The sequence below is a fragment of the Melanerpes formicivorus genome, unplaced genomic scaffold, assembly GCF_026170545.1.
Source record: "Melanerpes formicivorus ecotype bairdi unplaced genomic scaffold, bMelFor1.0.p_v2 SCAF_46, whole genome shotgun sequence".
Classification (NCBI taxonomy): domain Eukaryota; kingdom Metazoa; phylum Chordata; class Aves; order Piciformes; family Picidae; genus Melanerpes; species Melanerpes formicivorus.
This window is the reverse complement of record NW_027142398.1, coordinates 3,693,722-3,716,617: the sequence shown is the minus strand read 5'-3', so window position 1 is coordinate 3,716,617 and position 22,896 is coordinate 3,693,722. Positions and strand designations below refer to the sequence as shown.

Below are 22,896 nucleotides of genomic sequence, written 5' to 3'. Positions count from 1 at the left end.
CAGCTAGGCTCAGCTGCTCAGGGCCTCACCCAGCCTGGCCTTGAGCACCCCCAGGCAGGAGGCAGCCACAGCCTCCCTGGGCAGCCTGTGCCAGAGCCTCACCAGCCTCAGACTGAACAACTTCTTCCTCAGCTCCCCTCTAACCCTGCTCTGCCTCAGCTCCAAACCATTTCCCCTTGGCCTGGCTCAGACCCCCTCAGGAAAAGCCTCTCTGCAGCCTTCCTCTAGCATCCCTTCAGCTATTGGAAGGCAGCTCTCAGATCACAGACTCAGCAAGGTTGGAAAAGCCCTCAGAGATCCTCCAGACCCAGAGATCCCCCCAGAGCCTCCTCCTCTGCAGGCTGCACAGCCCCAGCCCCCTCAGCCTGTGCCCACAGCCCTTGGAGCATCTCTGTGGCCTCCTCCGGCCTCACTCCACAGCTCTGTGTCCTTCTGCTGCTGGGGACAGCAGAGCTGGAGGCAGGACTGGAGGGGCAGAGCAGAGCCAAGGGGCAGAAGCCTCTCCCCTGCCCTGCTGCCCACCCTGCTCCCGGCGCAGCCCGGGGCTGGATCTGCTCTCTGTGCCGTGGCAGCACAGGCTCCTGGAGGGAGCAGGCAAGGCTGCCACAGCTCCTGGGAGCAGCTCCTGCTTGTGAGAGGGCCTCTGCCAGAGCTGGGAGCTGGTGCCACACACGGTACCCAGACACTGTCTCATTGGGAGACATGTGATGAAGACATCAAACCCCAGGGCTGCGGGGGAGCCCCGGGGCGCTGCGAGCCCCGGCGCTGCCGCCGATGAAAGGAGGCCTGTCCAAGAACAAGGCTGGCTCTCACCACCACCCAGCCCCAAACTCGCTCCCAACACTTGGCAGAGCCAGCTTAGGTTGAATGGATGGAGTCCATCGAAGCCCTGAGCAGCTCAGCTCAGCCCCTTCCCAGGGAGGCCAAAGGCAGAGGGAAGCGGAGGATGGGTTTGGCTGGGAAAGGCCTTTGAGCTCTTCCACTCCGACCACTCCCTGACTCTGCCAAGCCTGGTGCTGAGCCAGGGCCCTCAGCACCACAGCTCTGAAACCCCTCCAGGGATGGGCATTCCACCACCTCCCTGGGCAGCCTGGGCCAGGCTTTGAGAGGAGAGAGGAGGGGAGAAGTTTTAACATCCAACCTGAGCCTCCCCTGGCGCAGCCTGAGGCCAGTTCCTCTTCTTCCATCCCTTGATACCAGGGAGAAGAGCCCAAGCCCCAGCTGGCTCCAGCCTCCTTTCAGGGAGCTGGAGAGAGCAATGAGGTCTCCCCTCAGCCTGAACAACCCCAGCTCCCCCAGCTGCAACTTTCCCACCTGGGAGAAGCCTTCAAGAGAAGGCTGCAGAGTGACCTCCCTGCAGCTCCTCACAGAACCACCAAGGCTGGAGGAGACCTCAAAGCTCCTCAAGTCCAACCTGGCAGCACAGACCTCATGGCTACACCATGCTCAACACTGAGAGGGCCTACAGGAGCTGTGAGGACAGACTTCTGTGCAGGGCCTGGCAGGACAGGACAAGGGGGGATGGCTTGAAACTGAAAGAGAGAAATTCAGGCTGGAGGGGAGGAAGAAATGTTTGAGAGTGAGGGTGGTGAGAGCCCAGCCCTGGTAGCCCAGAGGGGTGGGAGATGCCCTGGATCCACCCCAGGTCAGGTCTGAGCAGGCTGCAGATGTCCTTGCTGACTGCAGGGGGGTTGGATCAGAGGAGCTTTAAGGAAACCAGCCCATGACCCCATCCAGCAGCACCAGCAGCTGGTGCAGGAGCTGGCACTCCTGCTCTGGCAGAGGTTACAGCAGCAGCAGCTCCTCTGCTGGGCAGAGCCAAGCTTCACCTTCTGCCTCACCTGAAGCTTGCCAGCAAACACCTCCTGCCACCTCTGTGAGGAGGTACTCTCCCCACCAGCCCTCCAGACATGGTGTGGTCTTCACACCCAGCTCCTTGTGTTGACAGACCCAGGAGCACAATGGAGCCCCAAGCTCTGGGGGAGCACAGCAGTGTAAGCAGAGCAGTCACACTTTAACCAGGGCAAGCCTTGGTCAACACAGCCTCAGGAGGAGCACTCTCCCAAAGCCCTCTGGCTAACACACTCAGCCTCTCCAAAACACTGCTCTTCAGTGTGAGGGTGGTGAGAGTCTGGCACAGGCTGCCCAGGGGGGCTGGGGGTGCCTCCTGCCTGGGGAGGCCTCCTGCCTGGGGGTGCCCAAGAGCAGGCTGGCTGAGTCCATGAGCAGCTGAGCCCAGCTGAGAGCTGTCCCTGCCCATGGTGGGGAGGTTGGAGCAGATGATCCCTGAGGTCCCCCCCAGCCTGAGCCACTCCATGAGAGCTTGGTAATACTTGCTGCTGAGCCCCTGGTGAGGATCCTCTCTTGCCAAAGCCAGTCCCAAACACTTGTTAGCAGCACCAAGACAAGGAGCAGCTGCCAGAGCTGTGCAGCTCCAGGACTGCCAAAGCCTCTCAACAAACCACTCTCAAACCTGCTCAGGACTAAGCATCTTGCTGAGTGCTTCAGAACTGCAGCCAGGACTCCCTCCCTCCCTCCCCTCTCAGTGGAGGAGAGTTATCTCCTCTCTTGGACTTAGTTCTCCTTCTCCCTTACTGCCAGGAGTAACTCCTGGGATCAAGGCCAGGTTTGGGGAGCATTTGGTCAGTGACAACCCTTTGTGGATGAGCACTGCCTCTCACCCTCCTCAGCAGGCACACATCTGCTCCTTCAAGCCCCCAGCCCTGACTGACCCAGCTGCCCTCAAAGCTCAGCAGCTACTGAGGGCTGCTTTGGGGTGAAGCACCCCCAGCTGTGCCTTAGGATGCTGGAGCTGTGCTGCTTGCAGGGGCAGTTACTCCCCTGGGTTGTCACACCAGCCTCACAGGTGGCTCAGAAAGCACACCCCACACCCCCCCACACACCTCTGTTTGGTTTCCAAGACCTCTGCAGTTGCCTTCACAGTTTGTTTTGCCACCTCAAGCACAGCCACTCGAGTGTCCTGCCCAGTTCCTTTCTCTTTCACCAAACCTTACAATGCAGCCTCAGGAGCCTGCAGGGCACACTGCAAGGAGCCTGCTGCAGGGCACACTGCAAGGAGCCTGCAGAATCATTTGGTCAGAACTCCTCTCACTTTGACACCACCTGGAGAGCAGATTCTAAGGTAAAGTGGTGCTGAAGCCAGGGAAAAAGGTGCTCCTTAAACTCTTTGACACTTCAAATCACCTCCCCATGGCAGGGAGGGGAAAAACCCCACTGTACTGCCAGTCACTAAGGTTAGGGAGTGCTGGAAACACAGCACACCAATGCTTTACTGAGCCAGGCTCTGTCCAGAGGTGGTTGTTCAGCCACAAAGCAGCACCAAGGCTCTGGGCTTCACACCAAGGCTTGAGGGAAAGCCAATGATCATTGGTTCAGCTGATCTGCAGTTCATAGAATGGCTCAGGTTGGAAGGGACCTCAGAGCTCATCCCCTCCAAGCTCCCCACCATGGGCAGGGACACCTCTCAACTAGACTCAGCTGCTCATCCAGCCTGGCTTTGAGCACCCCCAGGCTCCCTGGGCAGCCTGTGCCAGAGCCTCACCAGCCTCAGACTGAACAACTTCTTCCTCAGCTCCACTCTAACCCTGCTCTGCCTCAGCTCCAAACCATTTCCCCTTGGCCTGGCTCAGACCCCCTCAGGAAAAGCCTCTCTGCAGCCTTCCTCTAGCATCCCTTCAGCTATTGGAAGGCAGCTCTCAGATCACAGACTCTGGGTCTGGAAAAGCCCTCGGAGATCCTCCAGACTCAGAGATCCCCCCAGAGCCTCCTCCTCCCCAGGCTGCACAGCCCCAGCCCCCTCAGCCTGTGCCCACAGCAGAGCTGCTCCAGCCCTTGGAGCATCTCTGTGGCCTCCTCTGGCCTCACTCCACAGCTCTGTGTCCTTCTGCTGGGGACAGCAGAGCTGGAGGCAGGATTGGAGCAGAGCAGAGCCAAGGGGCAGAACCTCCCAGGGAGGAGACACCCACAGCCTCCCTGGGCAGCCTGTTCCAGGCTCTTCCCCAGCCCTGCACTCATCTCTGGCCAACTCTCAGAACTCTTTTCAGGCACAGTGAGCCTGAAATCCCAAGGCAAGAGCCTGCACTGTCACTCCTGTGGGCATGAACGAGCTCTGGAGCAGTCAGCCTCTCCCTGAAGCCCTGCTCCTCAAGGGCCAGCTGGGGACACAACTGGGCTCAAGGCAACCAGCTGAAAGAGAGGGGGGGAAAAGAGGTTCCAAGAGCAGAAAGGAGGCTCTGTGGTGGAAAGGACAAGCAGGACCTTGGGTGAAGTTTGTATCCTGCATCAGGGATATGCCATCAGTGGTGCACCCACTCCAAGCAAGCCCTTCCAGCAGGCTCTCAGAGATGCTCTGCCTGCTTACCCAGCAAGAGCTCAGGAGCAAGCCAACAGAAGAGCAACTGCAGGGCAGTGCTGCCACTCAACCAGCAGGAAGGCCAAAATGAAAGGAGGAAAAGGTGAAGGAAACCAACCAGCTCCTACCTCCTGGAAGCCACAGAGAGCTGCAACAGGCAGGCCCCAAACACTGACCAAACCTTTCCCTTCTATTTGTGCAGCTCACATCAATCAGTAAGGTTGGGAAAGGCCTCAGAGAGCATCAAGGCCAAGCTGGCACCCAGCACCTCCTGACAACCAAACCATGGCTCCAAGGGCTACATGCAATCCCCTCCTGAACACCTCCAGGGATGGGGACTCCACCACCTCCCTGGGCAGCACATTCCCATGGCCAATCTCTCTTGCTGGGAAGAGCTTCTTCCTAACACCCAGCTTGAACCTCCCCTGGCACAGCTTGAGACTGTGTCCTCTTGTTCTGCTGCTGCTTGCCTGGGAGAAGAGACCAACCCCCACCTGGCTACAACCTCCCTGCAGGGAGTTGTGGAAAGCAATGAGGTCTCCCCTGAGCCTCCTCTTCTGCAGGCCAAGCAACCCCAGCTCCCTCAGCCTCTCCTCCCAGGGCTGTGCCCCAGACCCCTCCCCAGCTTTGTTGCCCTTCTCTGGAGCCCTCCAAGAGCCTCAGTGTCCTTCTCAAACTGAGGGGGATCAGCATCAACTCTCAAGTTTTGGGGGCTGGGTGGGCTTTGTTCCTGACAGAAGCTGAGAGCACTGCTCAGGAGGTCAGCTCTGCAGGCAGGAGGCTAAGCACGGAGAGAGCCTGGGACAAGCAGCCCCCGGAGAGGGCTCCCGAGCCAGCGGGGAGTGAATAAAGAAGAGCCTGGGAAGCGTTTTCATGTCACAGTCAGCTCTCCTCACAAGACAGTCTCATGGAAAGCTCTGAGCTGTGCTGACAGCAGGAGGGCTCTCCCCAGCAGCAGAGTGTCAGCAGCCACAGAGCAGGGGAGAGCTGATGGATGGACAGACGGACGGAGCCCCACGGCCGCAAGGCACAGCCACCCCACCAGCCCCCCGCTGCCAGCTGACCCTCAGCCCACAGCCCCCACTGCCCCGGGGGGGTGAGGGAGACAGGCAGAGGAACACATCCTCCAGACAGCCCCCACCCCCCACCCGCCCCTAGGCCTCGCTCCCTTCACCCTACAAAGCCTCTCACACCCCCAAGGTGTCCAGGGAAGGGCAGCAGAGCTGGGGAGGGGTCTGGGGCACAGCCCTGGGAGGAGAGGCTGAGGGAGCTGGGGTTGCTTGGCCTGCAGAAGAGGAGGCTCAGGGCAGACCTTCTTGCTCTCTGCAACTCCCTGCAGGGAGGTTGTAGCCAGGTGGGGGTTGGGATCTTCTCCCAGGCAAGCAGCACCAGAACAAGAGGACACAACTCAAGCTGTGCCAGGGGAGGTTTAGCTGGAGGGGAGGAAGAAATTCTTCCCAGGAATCAGAGAATCAATAAGGTTGGAAAAGACCTCAAAGCTCACCCTCAAAGCTCACCAAGCCCAGCCTGTCAGCCAGGACCTTCTGGCTAAGCCATGGCTCCGAGCGCCACATCCAAGCCCCCCCTGAGCACCCCTGGCCCTTGGGATGTGCTGCCCAGGGAGGTGGTGGAGTCACCACCCCTGGACGGGCTGCTTGGTGCCCTGGTTCAGCTGATCAAGCCCTCCCAAGCCCTCACCCCTGCCTGCCCAGAGGTTCCCCCCCAGCCCCCCGCTTGTGCCCCGGTCCCCGCACTCTCTAACGCAGGCCTCCCCCGCCCGCCGCAGGCCCTGCCCGATCCTTCCCCGGCCCTCTCTCACCGCCGGGCGCGGGTCCGTCCCGGGGGGCTCCATCCCCATCCCCGAGGGGGAGGCCCTCGCCAGCCGCCGCCGAGGCGAAGGGGTGGCCTTGGGAGTACTTGACGTCGCGGAAGAACTTCCTGGTCTCGCGCAGGTTGTGCTGCAGCCGCGCCAGGTGCCGGTTGTAGTGGCCGAAGGAGCGGCAGAGCTCGCGCAGTACCCCTCCGCCGGCGCCGGGACCCCGGCTCGCAGGGGCCCCTTCGCCCTCCATGTCCTCCGGGTCCGTTCCGCTATCCTCTCCCCACCGCGGGGGACGCTCGGCCCCTGCCAGGCTGCCACTCCCAGGCCTCTCCGTTCTGCCGGAGGGAGCGGCGCGGCGCGGCCCCGGCGGCCGGGCTCTGCTCGGCTCGTTTCCCCCCCCCCACCCCTCCCGCCTCCCCTACCCCCCGCCGACCGCCGCCTTCCTCCTCCGGGACAGCGCCTCGGCGATCCGCGCTGCGTGCGCCGCGGAACCTTTATCGGGGCGCCGCGGGGCAAAGGGGGAGGAGGCCGGGCGGACCCGCGCCGCGGAGCATGCCGGGAGCCGTAGTCCCGCTCTTGCCGCACGACGTCCTGGGAGCTGTGGTCCCGTGAGGCCGCAGAGGCTCCCGGCGCCGGGCCGCCCTCCCGCGGCTGCCCAGCCCCGCTCCGGGGCCTCCGCCCACGCCGCGGCTCGGCACGGCGGGGAGGTGCGGGGCGCGGAGCGGGGCGGGAGAAGCAAGCGGGCGGCAGCGCCCGGCGCAGTCCTCGCCCGCAGCCACGCCCGCGCTGAGGCAAAGCGGCGGCGGAGGATCCGCGGCCGCTGCGGGACGGCCCCGCTGCCCGGTCAGCACCACCGGGCCCGCGGAGCTGCCAAGGGCTCCTCCTGCGCGGAGGGCGAGAGTGAGGACGAAATAGCCACAGATAATTACAACCACAAACATACGTGTTTTGTCAATGACACAAAAGGCAAAGCAGCGCCCGGGAGGCCGGGCACCGGCACCCCGGGGGCTCGCTCCGGCCGCGGGCGGTGGGCCCGGCAGCACCCGCCGCCGCGACAGCTCCGCGCCGCCGCCAATCACCTCCGCCGGCTCCGCCCACCGCGCCGCGCCATTGGTCAGCGGTGCTGCCACTCGAGCCCCGGCGGCGGCGGGGATCCCGATGCCGATGCCGGCGGGCGCGGAGCCGCCGCGGCGCGGAGCCGCCGCCCGGCCCGGGCACGGCGGGGCAGGCGCGGGCGGGGCGGGGGCGCGGAGCCCGCGGGCCCCGCAGCGACCGCCCGGGCGCCGCCCGCAGCCGCCACCGCGGCCGTAAGCGCCCCCGCCTCCCGGGGGTACCGCGCACCGGTATGAAGCGGTGCCGGTCGGACGAGCTGCGGCAACCCGAAGAGGATCCCGGTGCCGCGGGGGAGCCGCCCGGCCCTGTCGCCATGGAGGCCAAGTCCGGGGAGGGGGCGGCGGCCCCAGAGACGGGCGCTGTCCCGCCGCCGCCGCGCACCAAGCCCCCCGATCTGAAGGTGAGCCCGCGGTGGCATCGGCCGGCGGCTGCCGGTGGGTTGTCAATGGGGCGAGCATCCCGGTGGGGTCGCTGGAGGGGTGAGGACCCCTTAGGGTCACCAATCAGGCAAGCACCCCTTGACGTTCCCTTTGGCGCTCCCGGTGAGGTGAGCATCCAGTGGGAGCCTGGTGGGCTGTGCACCACGGTGGGACACCTCCGTCCCACCCCCCGGTCTCTGCTCTGCTACAGGTGTGACATTGGACGAGGTGGGATAGCCAGGGGTGAGGATGGTCCCAGGATGATGATGCTCCAGGGATGGGGATGCTCCTGGGCTGAGCATGGTCCCAGGATGGGGATGCTCCTGTGGTGAGGATGCTTCTGGCATGAGGTTGCACCCTAGGACGGTGAGGTCCCAGGCTGGGACGCTCCCAGATGGGGGATGCTCCTGAAATGCAGGGATAGTCCCAGGATGAGGGGGGGTCCCAGGATGGATATGCTCCTGGGATGGAAATGATCCTGTGCCGAGGAAGGTCTGGGGATGAGAACAGTCCCAGAATTAGGATACTCCTGCAGTAAAGGTGCTCCTGGAACGGGGATGCTGCTGGGACGAAGAGGTCCCAGGCTGAGATGCTCCCAGGCTGAGGATGCTCCCGGGGGAAGGTTGCCCTTGGAGTGTGCGTGCCTCCACAGTGGGCCACCTCCAAGGCTGGAGATGCCCTACGGTAGGCATGCAGAGGGCTGGGCACCGCCGAGGCCGTGGCCCTGCTGCAGCCTGGCCGCCAAGAGCACCGATAACAACAGGGCAGCGGTGGGAGAGGTGGCAATCCCCTGCTGGCACCACCCCCCCCCGGGCATGGGGGTGCTGCTGGGGCAGCTCTGGAGAGGCCAGATTTTAGCGGGGGGGAGGGGGTGTGTGTGTGTAAACAGAGCTGTCCCCCTTCAGAGGGGCTGAGCAACCCCCGGAGTCACCCCAGCGCTGAGCTCTTGAGATGCTCTGGGGCCACCATCAGTGTGGGTTTGGATCTAGTGCTGCGGCAGCCGGGAAGTGACGGTGGAGAAATGGCCCCCGGGCTGCTCCGGAGCCTTCAGGCTGTGTCCGGTTAATGAGGGGAGAAAAAAAAAGCAAGCACAACAGTTCCGCGGCACTGCAGCGCTGCGGGAGCCTGGCGCGGAGGAGAGCAACCCCGGCTGGAGCCGGGCAGAGTTTGGAGGGGAGCGGCTCCGCTCCACGGGGTCCCACTGCCCTGGGTGCTGGGTGGCATTTGGAGGTGGATTCTCTGCTCCTAACTTTGGTGCTTGCAGCAGCTGCAGGGGGGCAGAGCCTGCTCCTGGCGGCGCTGTCAGAGGTGCTGGTCGTGGTCGTGTCGTGGTGGTGGTTGTGTGATGGTGGTGTTGTGGTGGTTGTGGCGTGGTGGGGGTTGTGTGGTGGTGGTGGTGATGGTGTGGTGATGGTGCTTGGGTGGTGGTGGGGTGGTGGTGGTGGTGGTTGTGGGGTGGTGGTGGTGCTTGTGTGGTGATGGTTGTGTGGTGGTGGTGTGGTGGTTGTGGCATGGTGAGGGTTGGGTGGTGGTGGTGGTGGGGTGGTGGTGATGGGGTGGTGATGGTGGTTGTGTGGTGATGGTTGTGTGGTGGTGGTGGTGTGGTGGTTGTGGCGTGGTGAGGGTTGTGTGGTGGTGCTTGTGTCATGGTGGTGGTGGTGTGGTGGTGGTGTGGTGGTGATGGTTGTATGGTGGTGATGGTGTGGTGGTGGTGGTGTGGTGCTTGTGTCATGGTGGTGGTGCTTGTGTGGTGATGGTTGTGTGGTGGTGGTGGTTGTGTGGTGGTGGTGTGGTGATGGGGTGGTGGTGATGGTTGTGTGGTGGTGGTGTGGTGGTGGTTGTATGGTGGTGGTGGTGGTGTGGTGGTGATGTGGTGCTTGTGTCATGGTGGTGGTGCTTGTGTGGTGATGGTTGTGTGGTGGTGGTGGTGTGGTGCTTGTGTGGTGATGGTGGTGGTGTGGTGATGGGGTGGTGGTGGTTGTGTGGTGGTGGTGGTGTGGTGGTTGTGTGGTGGTGGTAGTTGTGTGGTGCTTGTGTGGTGCTGGTGGTGGTGTGGTGATGGAGTGGTGGTGGTGTTGGTGTGGTGGTGGTTGTGTGGTGCTTGTGTGGTGATGGTGGTGGTGTGGTGGTTATGTGGTGGTGGTTGTGTGGTGCTTGTGTGGTGATGGTGGTGGTGTGGTGGTTATGTGGTGGTGGTGGTTGGATGGTGGTGGTTTGGAGGTGCTGCTTCCAAAAGAAACATCACACAAAACCCCCAGCTGAATAAAGGTGAAGAGTGTCCCTGGTTGCCCCAAGGCAGCCTGGCATCCTGGGTGGAGATCCTTGCTGTGCAGCACCCAGGTCTGCTGCTTGGCCTGGAAGGTCTTCCTGGCACAGTCAAGGTCATGCAGGAGCTGGGAGACACAGCCAGGACTGCCAGGCTGCTGCTGTGCCTGCAGGCAACCCCTTGCAGAGAGGCAGCCAGGGAGTAACTTGCCCCTTCCCGTGGGGGAGCTGGGCTGCTTGAGGCCCCAGAAGCCCTGAGGCTGCAGGGCAGAGCTTTGCTGTCACACCTGCTGCCTTTTCCTTGATGTCCAAGCAGCAGCTCCTGCTCCTCAGACCAGTTTGGCTTTGCTGCCCTAAAAGAATCTGGCAGAGAGAGCCCAGAGCCAGGGGAAAGCACAGCCCTGGGGATGTGGTGCTCAGGGCCATGCCAAGGCTGCTGGGGTGGGACACCCTGACCTCAAGGAGGCTCAGCCTGGCTTGGCCAAGAAGTTCTTCAGTATGAGGGTGGTGAAACTCTGGCACAGGCTGCCCAGGAAGGCTGTGGATGCCTCCTCTCTTGAGGTGTTCAAGGCCAGGTTGGATGAGGCCTTGAGCACCCTGGGCTGGATGAGTGCTGTCCCAGCCCATGGTGGGGAGGTTGGAGCAGATGATCTCTGAGGTCCCTTCCAACCTAGGCCATTCTGTGCTGATTCAGTGATGATGATGGTGATGATGATCCACATCCTCCCCCAGCCTCTCTCCATCCCATCAGGGCCCCATGAATGAGTCACAGAGGGCAGCTTGTGGTGGGGATGGCCACCAGGCCCAGGGCTCCTCAGCTGGCAGGTCCTGCTCTGAGCTGGAGCTCAGCCTGGCCTGCAGCCCTGTCCAGCTCCCAGCCACAGCAGTGGCCAAGCTGCCATTGATTTTATCGACCTGAGCACAATGTCCTGCTGCAGGTTTCCTTCCCCACCCTCACCTTTAGCACAAATGCAGCTCAGCAATTAATTGCCCACACGAGGGGAAGCCCCAGCCCTGCTTGGCTCTTGCCCAAGGCATGAAAAATGGCCTCAGTGCTGCCCACAGCTTCCCCAGCAGAGCTGGGCACTCTGCCTGGCCCCACCACAGCCAGCACCCAGCCAGCCACTTCTCCTCCTGTTGCTACAAGCAGTGGCATCATTAATATCATCTCAGAGCTTTCCTGCCCCAGGGGCTGCACCACCCTCCCCACAGTGCTGCTTGGCCCCTCTGCTGTCCCCAGGTTCATCTCCTGATGGACACTGAAGTGCTCCCTCCCTGGGGGCCAGGCTGGGTGAGGTCTTGAGCAGCTTGGGCTGGTGGAAGGTGTCCCTTCCCATGGCAGGGAGGTTGGAAGGAGATAATCTTGAAGATCCCTTCCAACCCAACCCCTTCTGTGATTGTCAGCTGTAAACTTATCCTTGCTGCCACCCCAAGATGGATCTGAGTTGGCCTCCTAGAGCCACGGAGCTGCCTTGCCTCAGCTCCAGCCCCTGACCCTGGCAGAGCCATGGCAGCTCTCTGTCCCCCAGCCCCAGCTCCAGCTCCAGGCTGAGAGCTTGAGCTCCATTAGGGGGAAAAGAGGTGGGAAAAAGAAGTTCTGGTGAGGAGCAGAGCAGATGCATGACACAGCTCTGCTCAAAAATAAAGCTGGGGGGCAGGGATGCCTCTGCTCTGTGACTGGCTCCATGCAAAGCACTGCAGGAGGAGACATCCAACCCCTCCTGGCTCCCAAGGTGTCTCATCCTCCCTGCTTGCTCCCACTCCCCACTCCCTTCTCTGAGCTGAGTGTTTTCCGTGGGTCTCTCAATGTGTGCTCCCCAAAAGCTTCAGCTGGCCAAGGGCTGGAAGTTGAAGCCTGACATCATTTCCAGCTCCACTTTCACCATCCTGGGCTCTGTGGCTCCCACCTTTCCCTCCATTGAACCTGAAAGCCCAGGTCAGCAGGGGGCTAGGGGCAGCTCTTCCCTTTGCCATGGGCAAAAAGCTTCCTCTGGGCTTCCTGGAGCTGGGAGACTCCTTGTGGAGCTGGGAGACTCCTTGTGGGGCTGGGAGACTCCTTGTGGGGCTGGGAGACTCCTTGTGGAGCTGGGAGACTCCTTGTGGGGCTGGGAAACCTCTCGTGGAGATGAGAAGCATCTCCTGAGGGGGAGGAGGAAGGTGAAAGGCAAGGAGAGGTCCCACCCCTGCAGGTGCTGCTCCCATGCAGGTCCCATCCTGAGCAGTGGGGCTGGGCTGGGGGTGCCTGGGGGGGGCAAAATGAAGCTTTAAGCTCCCAGCAGGTCCAACCCACTTGGTTAGTTCAATGCTTTTTGAAAGTCCCTCCCTATGAGGAGATGACTTGGGAGGGGGAGACCCTCTGAGGAGGTTCAGAGGCTCCCAGCAGAGTGGTGCCTGTGCAGGCTGCTCGCTGTAGGGAGGATGAGGAGGGCTCTTCCTCTCCATAAAGGTCCCCAGCCCCTGTGCTAGAGCCTCAGGAACATTTATCTTTAATCCCTTGCACGAACAATTTCCAGGCATATTTTGGTCTTGAAAGGACACAGCCAAGGTGAGCAGGCTCCCCTGTGGCTAGCAGGATGGAGCTGTTGTCAAGCAGCTCAAGCAGGAGCAGCCTGGTCCCTGGAGCAGCCCCATCCATCATCTCCCCAGGGCATCGCTCCTCAAAAGGTCTCAGGCTGCTGGCAGTGGCTCCCTGCTCTCACTGCTGTGGAGCTGCACAGGGGGACCCTCCCCCCCCAGCTCCCAAAGGAGGGGAGGACATCCTCCAGGGCAGGCTGCATCCTGCAGGAAGTGTCCTTCCCTGGGGTTTGGCCCTGGAGAGGCCACAGCCATCATCTCCCCAGGGCATCACCCATCAAAAGCTCTCAGGCTGCTGGCAGGGACCTCAATGGATCCCCACTCCCACCAGTGTGGGTGCTTGGGACCCCTCAGCCCCATCCTCCTGGGCAGGCTGCAGCCCAAAGCACAGCTGTTCCCCTGGGCTTTGTCCCCTGGAGAGGCCACAGCCATCACCTCCCCAGGGCATCACCCATCAAAAGCTCTCAGGCTGCTGGCAGGGAGCTCAGTGGGTCCCCACTCCCACCACTGTGGGTGCTTGGGACCCCTCAGCCCCATCCTCCTGGGCAGGCTGCAGCCCCAACCCCTCTGTGTTCCCCTGGGGGTTGTGCCAGGCAGGGTGAAGAGGCAAGAGCCAAAGCCAGGGAGCTGCATGTTGGTGTGAGGCACCTGGCTGAGGCCAAGCCTCCCATGGCCACCCCCCCCAGCTCTGACCCCCCAGCGACCCCATCCTCACTTCCCACCACATTCCATCTCCCAGCAGCTCTGCTCTCCCTTCAGGAGCCAGAGGTGCCAGCCCCAGGAGGAGCAGTCCGTGGGCTGCCACTCTCTGTGGTGCTCCCTCAGGACCACATCTGCTCCCCAAACACCACCTGGGAGCTGGGGAGCTCCTGGGGGGCCCTGCAGCACCCCCCAGAGCCCGGGGCACCCCTGGGCAGCGGGTGGCAGCCCTGCAGGGGTGATGCCAGAGGGAGCTGAAGGGGCTGTGTGTCACCAGAGCCTGGTGGTGGTGCCTTCACCGCCGTGACTCAGGCTTGTCACATGTTTGTTCTCTCCTCCTGTCCCCAGGAGGAGAAGTGTGGGTGGGCAGTGCTTTATTTGCCAGTTTAGCACAGCTCTACCTTTGCCTTGGGCTCGGTGGCAGCAGGAGGAGTGGCAGGAGAGGGGATCTGGGGGCCAGGCTGCAAGGGGCACTTGGTTGCCACCCACCCCGGGGCCAGCTCAGCCCCCAGGCTGGCTGCTGGGGATGGTGGTGATAGAGCCATGGAATCACCTGGTTGGAAAAGGCCCCAAGACCTGAGGCTGACCATGGCACAGCTGTGGGACCGTGGCCCTCAGCTCCACATCCAAACAGCTGTTCAAGCCCCCCAGGGCTGGGGACTCCACCACCTGCCTGGGCCAGTGCCTGAGCACCCTTGCACTGAAGCTCTTCTGATGTCCAACCTAAGCCTCCCCTGGGGAACTTCAGGCTCTTTCCTCTCATCCTAGCACTTGTTACTGGGGAGAGGAGAGGTGTTCAAGAGGGGATTGGATGTGGCACTTGGTTTAGCCAGGAGGTGCTGGTGCCAGGTTGGACTTGATGAGCTTTGAGCTCTCTTCCAACCTGGGTGATTCTGTAACCCCCCCTGGCTCCAGCCTCCTTTCAGGGACTTGTAGAGAGCAATGAGGTCTCCCTCAGCCTCCTCTTCTCCAGCCTCAGCTCCCTCAGCTGCTCCTCCCCTGCCCTCTTCTCCAGACCCTTCCCCAGCTCTGTTGCCCTTCTCTGGACCTGCTCCAGCCTCTCAATGGCCTTCCAGGAGTGAAGAGCCCAAAAGTGAACTCAGTCCTCGAGGTGTGGCCTCCCCAGTGCTGCTCAGAGGGGGACAGTCCCTGCCCTGCTCCTGCTGGTCACACTCCCAAGCTTCATTCCCCTCCAGGGCAGGAGCTGGTTGCATCTTGTCCATTGGACCTCCTGAAGGGGAGTTGGCTGCAGCCCAGGCTGTGGCAGGCCCTTGCTGGTGGAAAGCTGAGGGTTATTACTTCTCTGATGCTCTCTCTGTTTCCATAGAGATTCTATAAATAGAATCAAATTTAAATCACTATTTCCTGGAGTAGCAACCCAGGCCTCATAGATCCTGGGAGATGTTTCCCAGGGAAAACTCAGAAGGAGCCAAAGTTTCCTCATGAATGGACAGCAGCAGGATCCAGCAGGCTTGCCTGGAGACTTGAGAGGCAGGGGATCTGAGTGCTGAGTCCCCAGCAGCATTGACAAGTGTGGTGAGGCACTGATGGAGCTGGATCTTGGGGCTCCAATGTCTGGGATCTCAGGAGAAGGAATCATTTCTGAGTGGCCATGAAGCCCTCCCCACTCTGCAGCTCCTGGCACAGGCTGCCCAGGGAGGTTGTGGCTGCCCCCTCCCTGGAGCTATTCAAGGCCAGGTTGGATGAGGCCCTGAGCACCCTGGGCTGGTGGGAGGGGTCCCTGCCCATGGCAGGGGGCTGGAGCTGGATAGAATCATGAAATCATAGAATCAAGAAGGTTGGAAAAGACCTCAAAGATCATCAAGTCCAACTGCCCAGGGAGGTGGTGGAGTCCCCATCCCTGGAGGGGTTCAGGAGGGGATTGGATGTGGCACTTGGAGCCATGGTGTAGTCATGAGGTCTGTGGTGACAGCTTGGACTTGATGATCTCTGAGGTCTCTTCCAACCTTGGTGATACTGTGAACCTGGCACCACAGACCTCCTGACTAAACCATGGCTCCAAGTGCCACATCCAGTCCCCTCTTGAACACCTCCAGGGATGGGGACTCCACCACCTCCCTGGGCAGCACATCCCAATGGCCAACAGCTCTCTCTGGGAAGAACTTTCTCCTCCCCTCCAGCCTGAACCTCCCCTGGCACAGCTTGAGACTGTGTCCTCTTGTTCTGGTGCTGCTTGCCTGGGAGAAGAGCCCAACCCCCACCTGGCTCCAACCTCCCTTCAGGTAGCTGTAGACAGCAATGAGGTCTCCCCTGAGCCTCCTCTTCTGCAGGCTAAGCAACCCCAGCTCCTTCAGCCTCTCCTCCCAGGGCTGTGCTCCAGACCCCTCCCCAGCTTTCTTGCCCTTCTCTGGACACTTTCAAGTCTCTCAATGTCCTTCTTAAGCTGAGGGGCCCAGAACTGGCCACAGGACTCGAGCTTGAAGGTCCCTTCCAGCCTAAGCCCTTCTGTGGTCTCCCCAGGGTCACTTCCTTTCTGCAAGCCAAAGCTTTGCCCAGGTGCCCTCTGGAGCTGTGAGTAGCTCCCAGTTCTGTGGCTGCTCCAAGCTGGTTTTCAAGCATGAGTTCATGCCAGAGCCACAGTTACAGGAGTCAGCATCCCTAGGGAGAATCCCAGTGGCAGGAAGTCAGGGCCCCCAACGTCAGCAGGGTCAGGACTGGCGTCCTCAAAGGTTGGGTGCTTGGCTCCACGCCACAGCCGAGCCAGGGCACTCCCATGCCTTGTGAGCTGCTGGCTTCCCAGTAGCTGAGGCTGCTCTGGGGGGCAAGAGGACCTTCTGGTGTCCCAGGAACATTCACTTGCTGCCTGGGAGCCAGGCTGGACCAGGGGTTTGGGGTCTGCCAAGCCATTTGCAGATGCTGGAAGCCATAGAATCAGAGAATGGTTTGGGCTGGAAGGGACCTTAAAGAGCATCCCATGGGCAGGGACACCTCCCACTAGAGCAGCCTGCTCCAAGCCCCATCCAGCCTGGCCTTGAGCACTCACAGCTTCTCTGGGCAGCCTGTTCCAGTGCCTCACCACCCTCAGGAGGAAGAATTTCTTCCTAACATCTCATCTAAACCCAGCTGCTTCCAGTTTGAAGGCCTTGCCCCTCGTCCTGTCACTCCAAGCCCTTGTCCAAAGTCCCTCCCCAGGGGCTTGTGCCACTGTGTCCTCTGTTCAGCCCCACACACAGGGGGCTGCAGAGGGCTCCCAGCCCAAATCTCCTGTGGATGCCAATCTGGGCCTTGCAGTGGCTGGAGAGAAAGCCCTGCAGGCTGCCCTGGCTGCTATCAGGGGCAGGATCTGTTCCACCATCCATATTGCATGACTTCTCCTTGGCCATGCCAGGAGCCACCCTGAGTCCCAGGAGCCAGCAGCAGAAGGGCAGTGTGCTCTGTGGGAATGTGAGTCTCTGCCCCCAGGAAGACCCAGGGGTCCCCAGGGGAGCAGTGTGCCCCCCTCTCCTGCTGCAAGCCAGTTGCCTCCCAGCTGGGACTGGATTTGGTGGCACTGGGCCACGAGCTGCGGTTTCAGCCCTGTGAGTGAGGTCAGCCTGGTCCATGCTGCCTTCAGAGGCCATGGAAAACCAGCCTGGGAAGAGCCCTCCCTGGTCTGACCCTTCCTGGAGCACAGTTTGAAGAGCAGGTGGCTCCTGGCAGCGTGTTGGTGGCCCAGGATCCCGGGCTGGGAGTAGCCCTGGCTCCTCCAGCTGAGGAGAAGGCTGCTCCATGCCTGCTGCCCCCAGGGCTGGGGGCTCAGTGCAGCACATGGCATTGGCTGCAGCAGGCACCCCCCTCCCTCCATTGCCCTGGAGGCTCCTTCTGCTCCCCTTGCTGCTTGTAGGAGCAGCCAGTGCTCATCAGAGACCTCCCAGCCCTCGGAGCTGCATACCTGAGCCGTCCTGAGCTGCAATGCTCAGCCCTCTCTGCCACCAAATGGCTACTGGTGCTCAGCACTCTCCCGTGGGGATGAAGTGCAGGCCTGGCACCAAGGCTTCTTCCCTTCCACAGATCTCTTTGGGCTGGTGTGGGGTCCCCAGAGCCCTCCAGCAGCTCTTTAATGCCAGCTTCAGTGGCAGCGTGGGCAGAGCTCTGCGTGCCCAAGCAGGGCGATGCTGTTTGGATGCTAGGAGGAAGCTCTTCCCAGTGAGGGCAGTGAAACACAGGCTGCCCAGAGAGGTGGTGGAAGCCTCATCCTTGGAGCCACTCAAGGCCAAACTTCTTGTGGCTCTGAGCAGCCTGAACCTAGCTGGGAGGTGTCCCTGCTGAGCGCAGCTGGAGGGGTGGACAAGGAGACCTTTCCCCCCTGATGCATCCTCTGCTGAGTTCTGATGTCTGGGGGAAAAAGGTTGAGGGGAAGGCAGGGCCTGATCCCACCTCTGGCAGCAGTCTGCTGTCACAGGCACCATGAACCCCAGCAGCAGTGGTGTGGCCAGCAGCAGGAGGGCAGTGGTTGTCCCCCGGTGCTTGGCACTGGGGAGGCTGCACCCCGAATCCTGGGTCTGGCTTTGGGCTCCTGACTGCAAGAAGGACATTGAGAGGCTGGAGCATGGCCAGGGAAGGGCAAGGAAGCTGGGGAAAGGTCTGGAGAACAGGGCTGGGGAGGAGCAGCTGAGGGAACTCGGGGTGTTCAGTCTGGAGGAGGCTGAGGGGAGACCTCCCTGCTCTCTGCAGCTCCCTGAAGGGAGGCTGGGGCTTGGGCTCCGCTCCCTAGGCTCGGGTGATAGGATGAGAGGAGGTGAAGTTGTGCCAGGGGAGGGTTAGGTTGGGTATTGGGAGCGATTTCTCTGCTGCCAGAGTGGTCAGGGATTGGCAGAGGCTACCCAGGGAGGTGGTGGAGTCCCCATCCCTGGAGGGGTTTCCAGGATGCGTGGCCATGGGCCCTGGAGGCAGGGCACTCAGGGCCAGGCTGTGGTGGCCATGGCACCCGGGGCCAGGGCACTCAGAGCCAGGCTGTGGTGGCCATGGCACTCGGGGCCAGGGCACTCAGGGCCAGGCTGTGGTGGCCAGGGCACTCGGGGCCAGGATGTAGTGGCCATGGCACACGGGGCCAGGGCACTCAGGGCCAGGCTGTGGTGGCCACGGCACTCGGGACCACGGCACTCAGGGCCAGACTGTGGTGGCCATGGCACCCAGGGCAGGTTGTAGTGGCCATGGCTCCTGGGGTCACGGCACTCGGGGCCAGGCTGTGGTGGCCACGGCACTCGGGGCCAGGGCACTCGGGGCCAGGCTGTAGTGGCCATGGCACTCGGGGCAGGCTGTGCTGGCCATGGCACCCGGGGCCAGGGCACTCAGGGCAGGCTGTGGTGGCCATGGCACTCGGGACCATGGCACTCGGGGCAGGCTGTGCTGGCCATGGCACCCGGGGCCAGGGCACTCGGGGCCAGGCTGTGGTGGCCATGGCACTCGGGACCATGGCACTCGGGGCCAGGCTGTGCTGGCCATGGCACCCGGGGCCAGGGCACTCAGGGCAGGCTGTGGTGGCCATGGCACTCGGGACCATGGCACTCGGGGCAGGCTGTGCTGGCCATGGCACCCGGGGCCAGGGCACTCGGGGCCAGGCTGTGGTGGCCATGGCACTCGGGACCATGGCACTCGGGGCCAGGCTGTGCTGGCCGTGGCGGTGCTGGGTGCGAGGCTGTGCTGGACAACCTGAGAGCTGTTTGCCAAGCGAAGCAGCGCTCTGGTCCCGTGCCCCCCTTCCTGCCAGGCGGTGCCAAGGGGGCTGCTTCCCCTCTGTTTCCCCCTGCAGAAGATCCAGCAGCTCTCCGAGGGCTCCATGTTCGGCCACGGCCTGAAGCACCTCTTCCACAGCCGGCGGCGGTCGCGGGAACGCGAGCAGCAGAGCTCGCAGGACTCGCTGCCGCCGCACCACGGAGCCTCCGACCACGACTCCCCCGACGAGAAGGAGCGCTCCCCGGAGATGCACCGCGTCTCCTACGCCGTCTCCCTGCACGACCTCCCCGCCCGCCCCACCGCCTTCAACCGCGTGCTGCAGCAGATCCGCGCCCGGCCCTCCATCAAGCGCGGCAGCAGCCTGCACAGCGGCAGCCGCCGAGCCAAGAGCGGCTCCCTGGAGCCCCAGCGGGGCAGCCCCCACCTGCTGCGCAAGGCCCCCCAGGACAGCAGCCTCACCGCCATCCTGCACCAGCACCAGGGCCGGCCCCGGTCCTCCTCCACCACCGACACTGCCATCCTGCTGGCCGAGAGCGGCGCCGTCTACCTGCTCACCGAGGACACCGAGGGCCTGGCCGATAAGGTAGGGCTGAGGCGCGGGGGGCAGCCCCCGGGTGGGGAGCAGCCCAAAGTGCTACTGGGAGGAGAACCTTTCTTGGGGGAGTGCTGGGTGTGCAGGGTGGTGGACAGCTGCTGGGGCTGATGCTCCTCTCACGGGGTGGGGTCTGCAGGGTGCTGGACAGCTGCTGAGGTTGATGCTCCTCTCATGGGGTGGGGTCTGCAGGGTGCTGGACAGCTGCTGGGGTTGATGCTCCTCTCATGGAGTGTGCAGGGTGGAGGACAGCTGCTGGGGCTGATGCTCCTCTCATGGAGTGTGCAGGGTGGAGGACAGCTGCTGGGGCTGATGCTCCTCTCAGGGAGTGTGCAGGGTGGAGGACAGCTGCTGGGGCTGATGCTCCTCTCATGGAGTGTGCAGGGTGGAGGACAGCTGCTGGGGCTGATGCTCCTCTCATGGAGTGTGCAGGGTGGAGGACAGCTGCTGGGGCTGATGCTCCTCTCATGGAGTGTGCAGGGTGGAGGACAGCTGCTGGGGCTGATGCTCCTCTCATGGAGTGTGCAGGGTGGAGGACAGCTGCTGGGGCTGATGCTCCTCTCATGGGGTGTGCAGGGTGGAGGACAGCTGCTGGGGTTGATGCTCCTCTCATGGAGTGTGCAGGGTGGAGGACAGCTGCTGGGGCTGATGCTCCTCTCATGGAGAGTGCAGGGTGCTGGACAGCTGCTGGGGCTGATGCTCCTCTCATGGAGAGTGCAGGGTGCTGGACAGCTGCTGGGGCTGATGCTCCTCTCATGGAGTGTGCAGGGTGCAGGACAGCTGCTGGGGTTGATGCTCCTCTCATGGAGTGTGCAGGGTGGAGGACAGCTGCTGGGGCTGATGCTCCTCTCATGGAGTGTGCAGGGTGGAGGACAGCTGCTGGGGCTGATGCTCCTCTCATGGAGTGTGCACGGTGCAGGACAGCTGCTGGGGCTGATGCTCCTCTCATGGAGTGTTCAGGGTGCTGGACAGCTGCTGGGGCTGATGCTCCTCTCATGGAGTGTGCAGGGTGCAGGACAGCTGCTGGGGCTGATGCTCCTCTCATGGAGAGTGCAGGGTGCTGGACAGCTGCTGGGGCTGATGCTCCTCTCATGGAGTGTGCACGGTGCAGGACAGCTGCTGGGGCTGATGCTCCTCTCATGGGGTGTGCAGGGTGGTGGATGTCTGCTGGGGCTGATGCTCCTCTCATGGAGTGTGCAGGATGCTGGACAGCTGCTGGGGCTGATGCTCCTCTCATGGGGTGTGCAGGGTGCAGGACAGCTGCTGGGGTTGATGCTCCTCTCATGGGGTGTGCAGGGTGGTGGATGTCTGCTGGGGCTGATGCTCCTCTCATGGAGTGTGCAGGATGCTGGACAGCTGCTGGGGCTGATGCTCCTCTCATGGAGTGTGCAGGATGCTGGACAGCTGCTGGGGCTGATGCTCCTCTCATGGAGTGTGCAGGGTGGAGGACAGCTGCTGGGGCTGATGCTCCTCTCATGGGGTGGTCAAGGCAGGGATTCCCAGAGCGGGATCTGAGGGAGAGAGAGGGATGTGGCAAGAGCTCAGTGATGAGGGGGTGAGACCCCCAGCAGAGGGTCTGAGGGGATCCCAAGCCCCCATTCTCCCCCTCTGCCCTCCTGAGGCCTCACCTGGAGTATTGTGTCCAGTTCTGAGCTTCCAGCTCAGGAGAGGCAGGGAGCTACTGGAGAGAGTCCAGAGGATGCTACAAGGATGATTAAGGGCCTGGAGCACCTCTGTGAAGAGCCCTGGGGCTGTTGAGCCTGGAGGAGAGCAGCCCCAGAGGGCAGCTGAGCAATGCTCAGACAGAGCTAAAGGCTGGGGGGCAAGAGGCTGGGGCTGGGCTCTTGGCAGTGCTGCCCAGGGACAGCACAAGGGGCACTGGGCACAAACTGGAGCCCAGGAGGTTCCACTTGAACTTAAAGAGAAGTTTCTTTGGTGTGAGGCTGCTGGAGGCCTGGAGCAGGCTGCCCAGGGAGGCTGTGGACTCTGCTTCTCTGGAGAGATTCCAACCCCCGCTGGCCACTGGTGGCTTCAGCAGGGACAGCTGTGTCACAGGGTGGCAGTGGCTGGGCAGAGCTGCCAGGGTGGGGTGGCAGTGGGGGGGGCAGGTCCCTGCACTCTCTCCAGTGGGACTGGGCACGATGCTTCCCACCTGTCCCCCGGCCCAGCCTCTCTCCTCTCTTTGGCACTGAGCCTCTGAGAGGGAAATCTGACCTGGGGACTTCTGTTGCCCTCTGAGCTCACGGAAAGAGGATCCTCCAGATACTTTTTCTGTCTGGTTTCCCTTCAGCTCTTTGAGTGAGTGCTGAGCTGCAGCAGACACTCACAGCTTGCAGTGGGTGCCAGCACTGCTCCCCTGCCATGGCTGTGCAGGGATGGGGCCACCAGCAGGACGTGGGAATCTGGTCCCAGAGGACAGACACAGTGTTGTGCTCACAAGATAAAGCTACCCAGGTCCTCCTCTCACCACTTCAGTGTGCAAGTCAGGGCACCCTGACCCTTCCTAGGCAGTCCCACTGCACTCCACCAGCTTGCTGCACCCACACCAAGTGCCCCAGCAGGGCCAGGAGCCACTCAGGGAGTTAATTTGAGCATCTGCAGCCAAAATTCCCCCCAGCTGGCCCGTGGCATTGGCCTTGGAAGGAGCCTGATCCTGCTGAGCTCTCGGGGGGGTACAGCCAACCCTTTGAGCTGCAGTGGTTTGCACTGGGACAGCAGCAGGACAAAGAGCCCAGAAAGGGGATGAATAATTAACTGCATATGACACAAAGAGTAATAAGGAGAGAGAGAGATGATACTGGGGCCTTTGTGAGGCAGTGGAAAAAATAAACCTATTTAGAGAAACAGGAGCTATGTGATATTCCCATGCAGTATTCTTTTCCCTCAGCCCTCAGGAAACCCTGCCTCCTGCCCACAGCAGCCCAGCTCCCTCCCCCTGGCACGGCTGCTCCTGCCCTGCCCTGGCCTCCAGCACACCCAGCACAGCTTGGCCAGGCCCCAGCAGAGCCTTCACACCACCTCTGCCTGGGACAGACCCCAGCAGAGCCTTCACCTCACCTCTGCCTGGGACAGACCCCAGCAGAGCCTTCACCTCACCTCTGCCTGGGCCAGACCCCAGCAGTGCCTTCACCTCACCTCTGCCTGGGCCAGACCCCAGCAGTGCCTTCACCTCACCTCTGCCTGGGACAGACCCCAGCAGTGCCTTCACCTCACCTCTGCCTGGGACAGACCCCAGCAGAGCCTTCACCTCACCTCTGCCTGGGACAGACCCCAGCAGAGCCTTCACATCACCCCTGCCTGGGACAGACCCCAACAGAGCCTTCACATCACCTCTGCCTGGGACAGACCCCAGCAGAGCCTTCACCTC

General features: G+C 62.3%; 2 protein-coding genes across 2 annotated transcripts in view; one reads left to right on the top strand and one right to left on the bottom strand.

The window, feature by feature from the left end:
* Positions 1-6,582, bottom strand: part of DSTYK (dual serine/threonine and tyrosine protein kinase) — a 33,931-nt gene extending 27,349 nt beyond the window's left edge. The window contains 1 exon segment of the mRNA XM_068159701.1: positions 6,192-6,582. Coding sequence (XP_068015802.1) covers positions 6,192-6,441 — 250 coding nt within the window. The 5' untranslated portion in view covers positions 6,442-6,582.
* An 895-nt stretch (positions 6,583-7,477) lies between these two features.
* The window catches only part of TMCC2 (transmembrane and coiled-coil domain family 2), a 32,457-nt gene continuing 17,038 nt past the window's right edge, over positions 7,478-22,896 (top strand). Inside the window, exons 1-2 of the mRNA XM_068159702.1 lie at positions 7,478-7,704; positions 19,014-19,520. Coding sequence (XP_068015803.1) covers positions 7,537-7,704; positions 19,014-19,520 — 675 coding nt within the window. The 5' untranslated portion in view covers positions 7,478-7,536. The remainder of the gene's footprint in view (positions 7,705-19,013; positions 19,521-22,896) is intronic.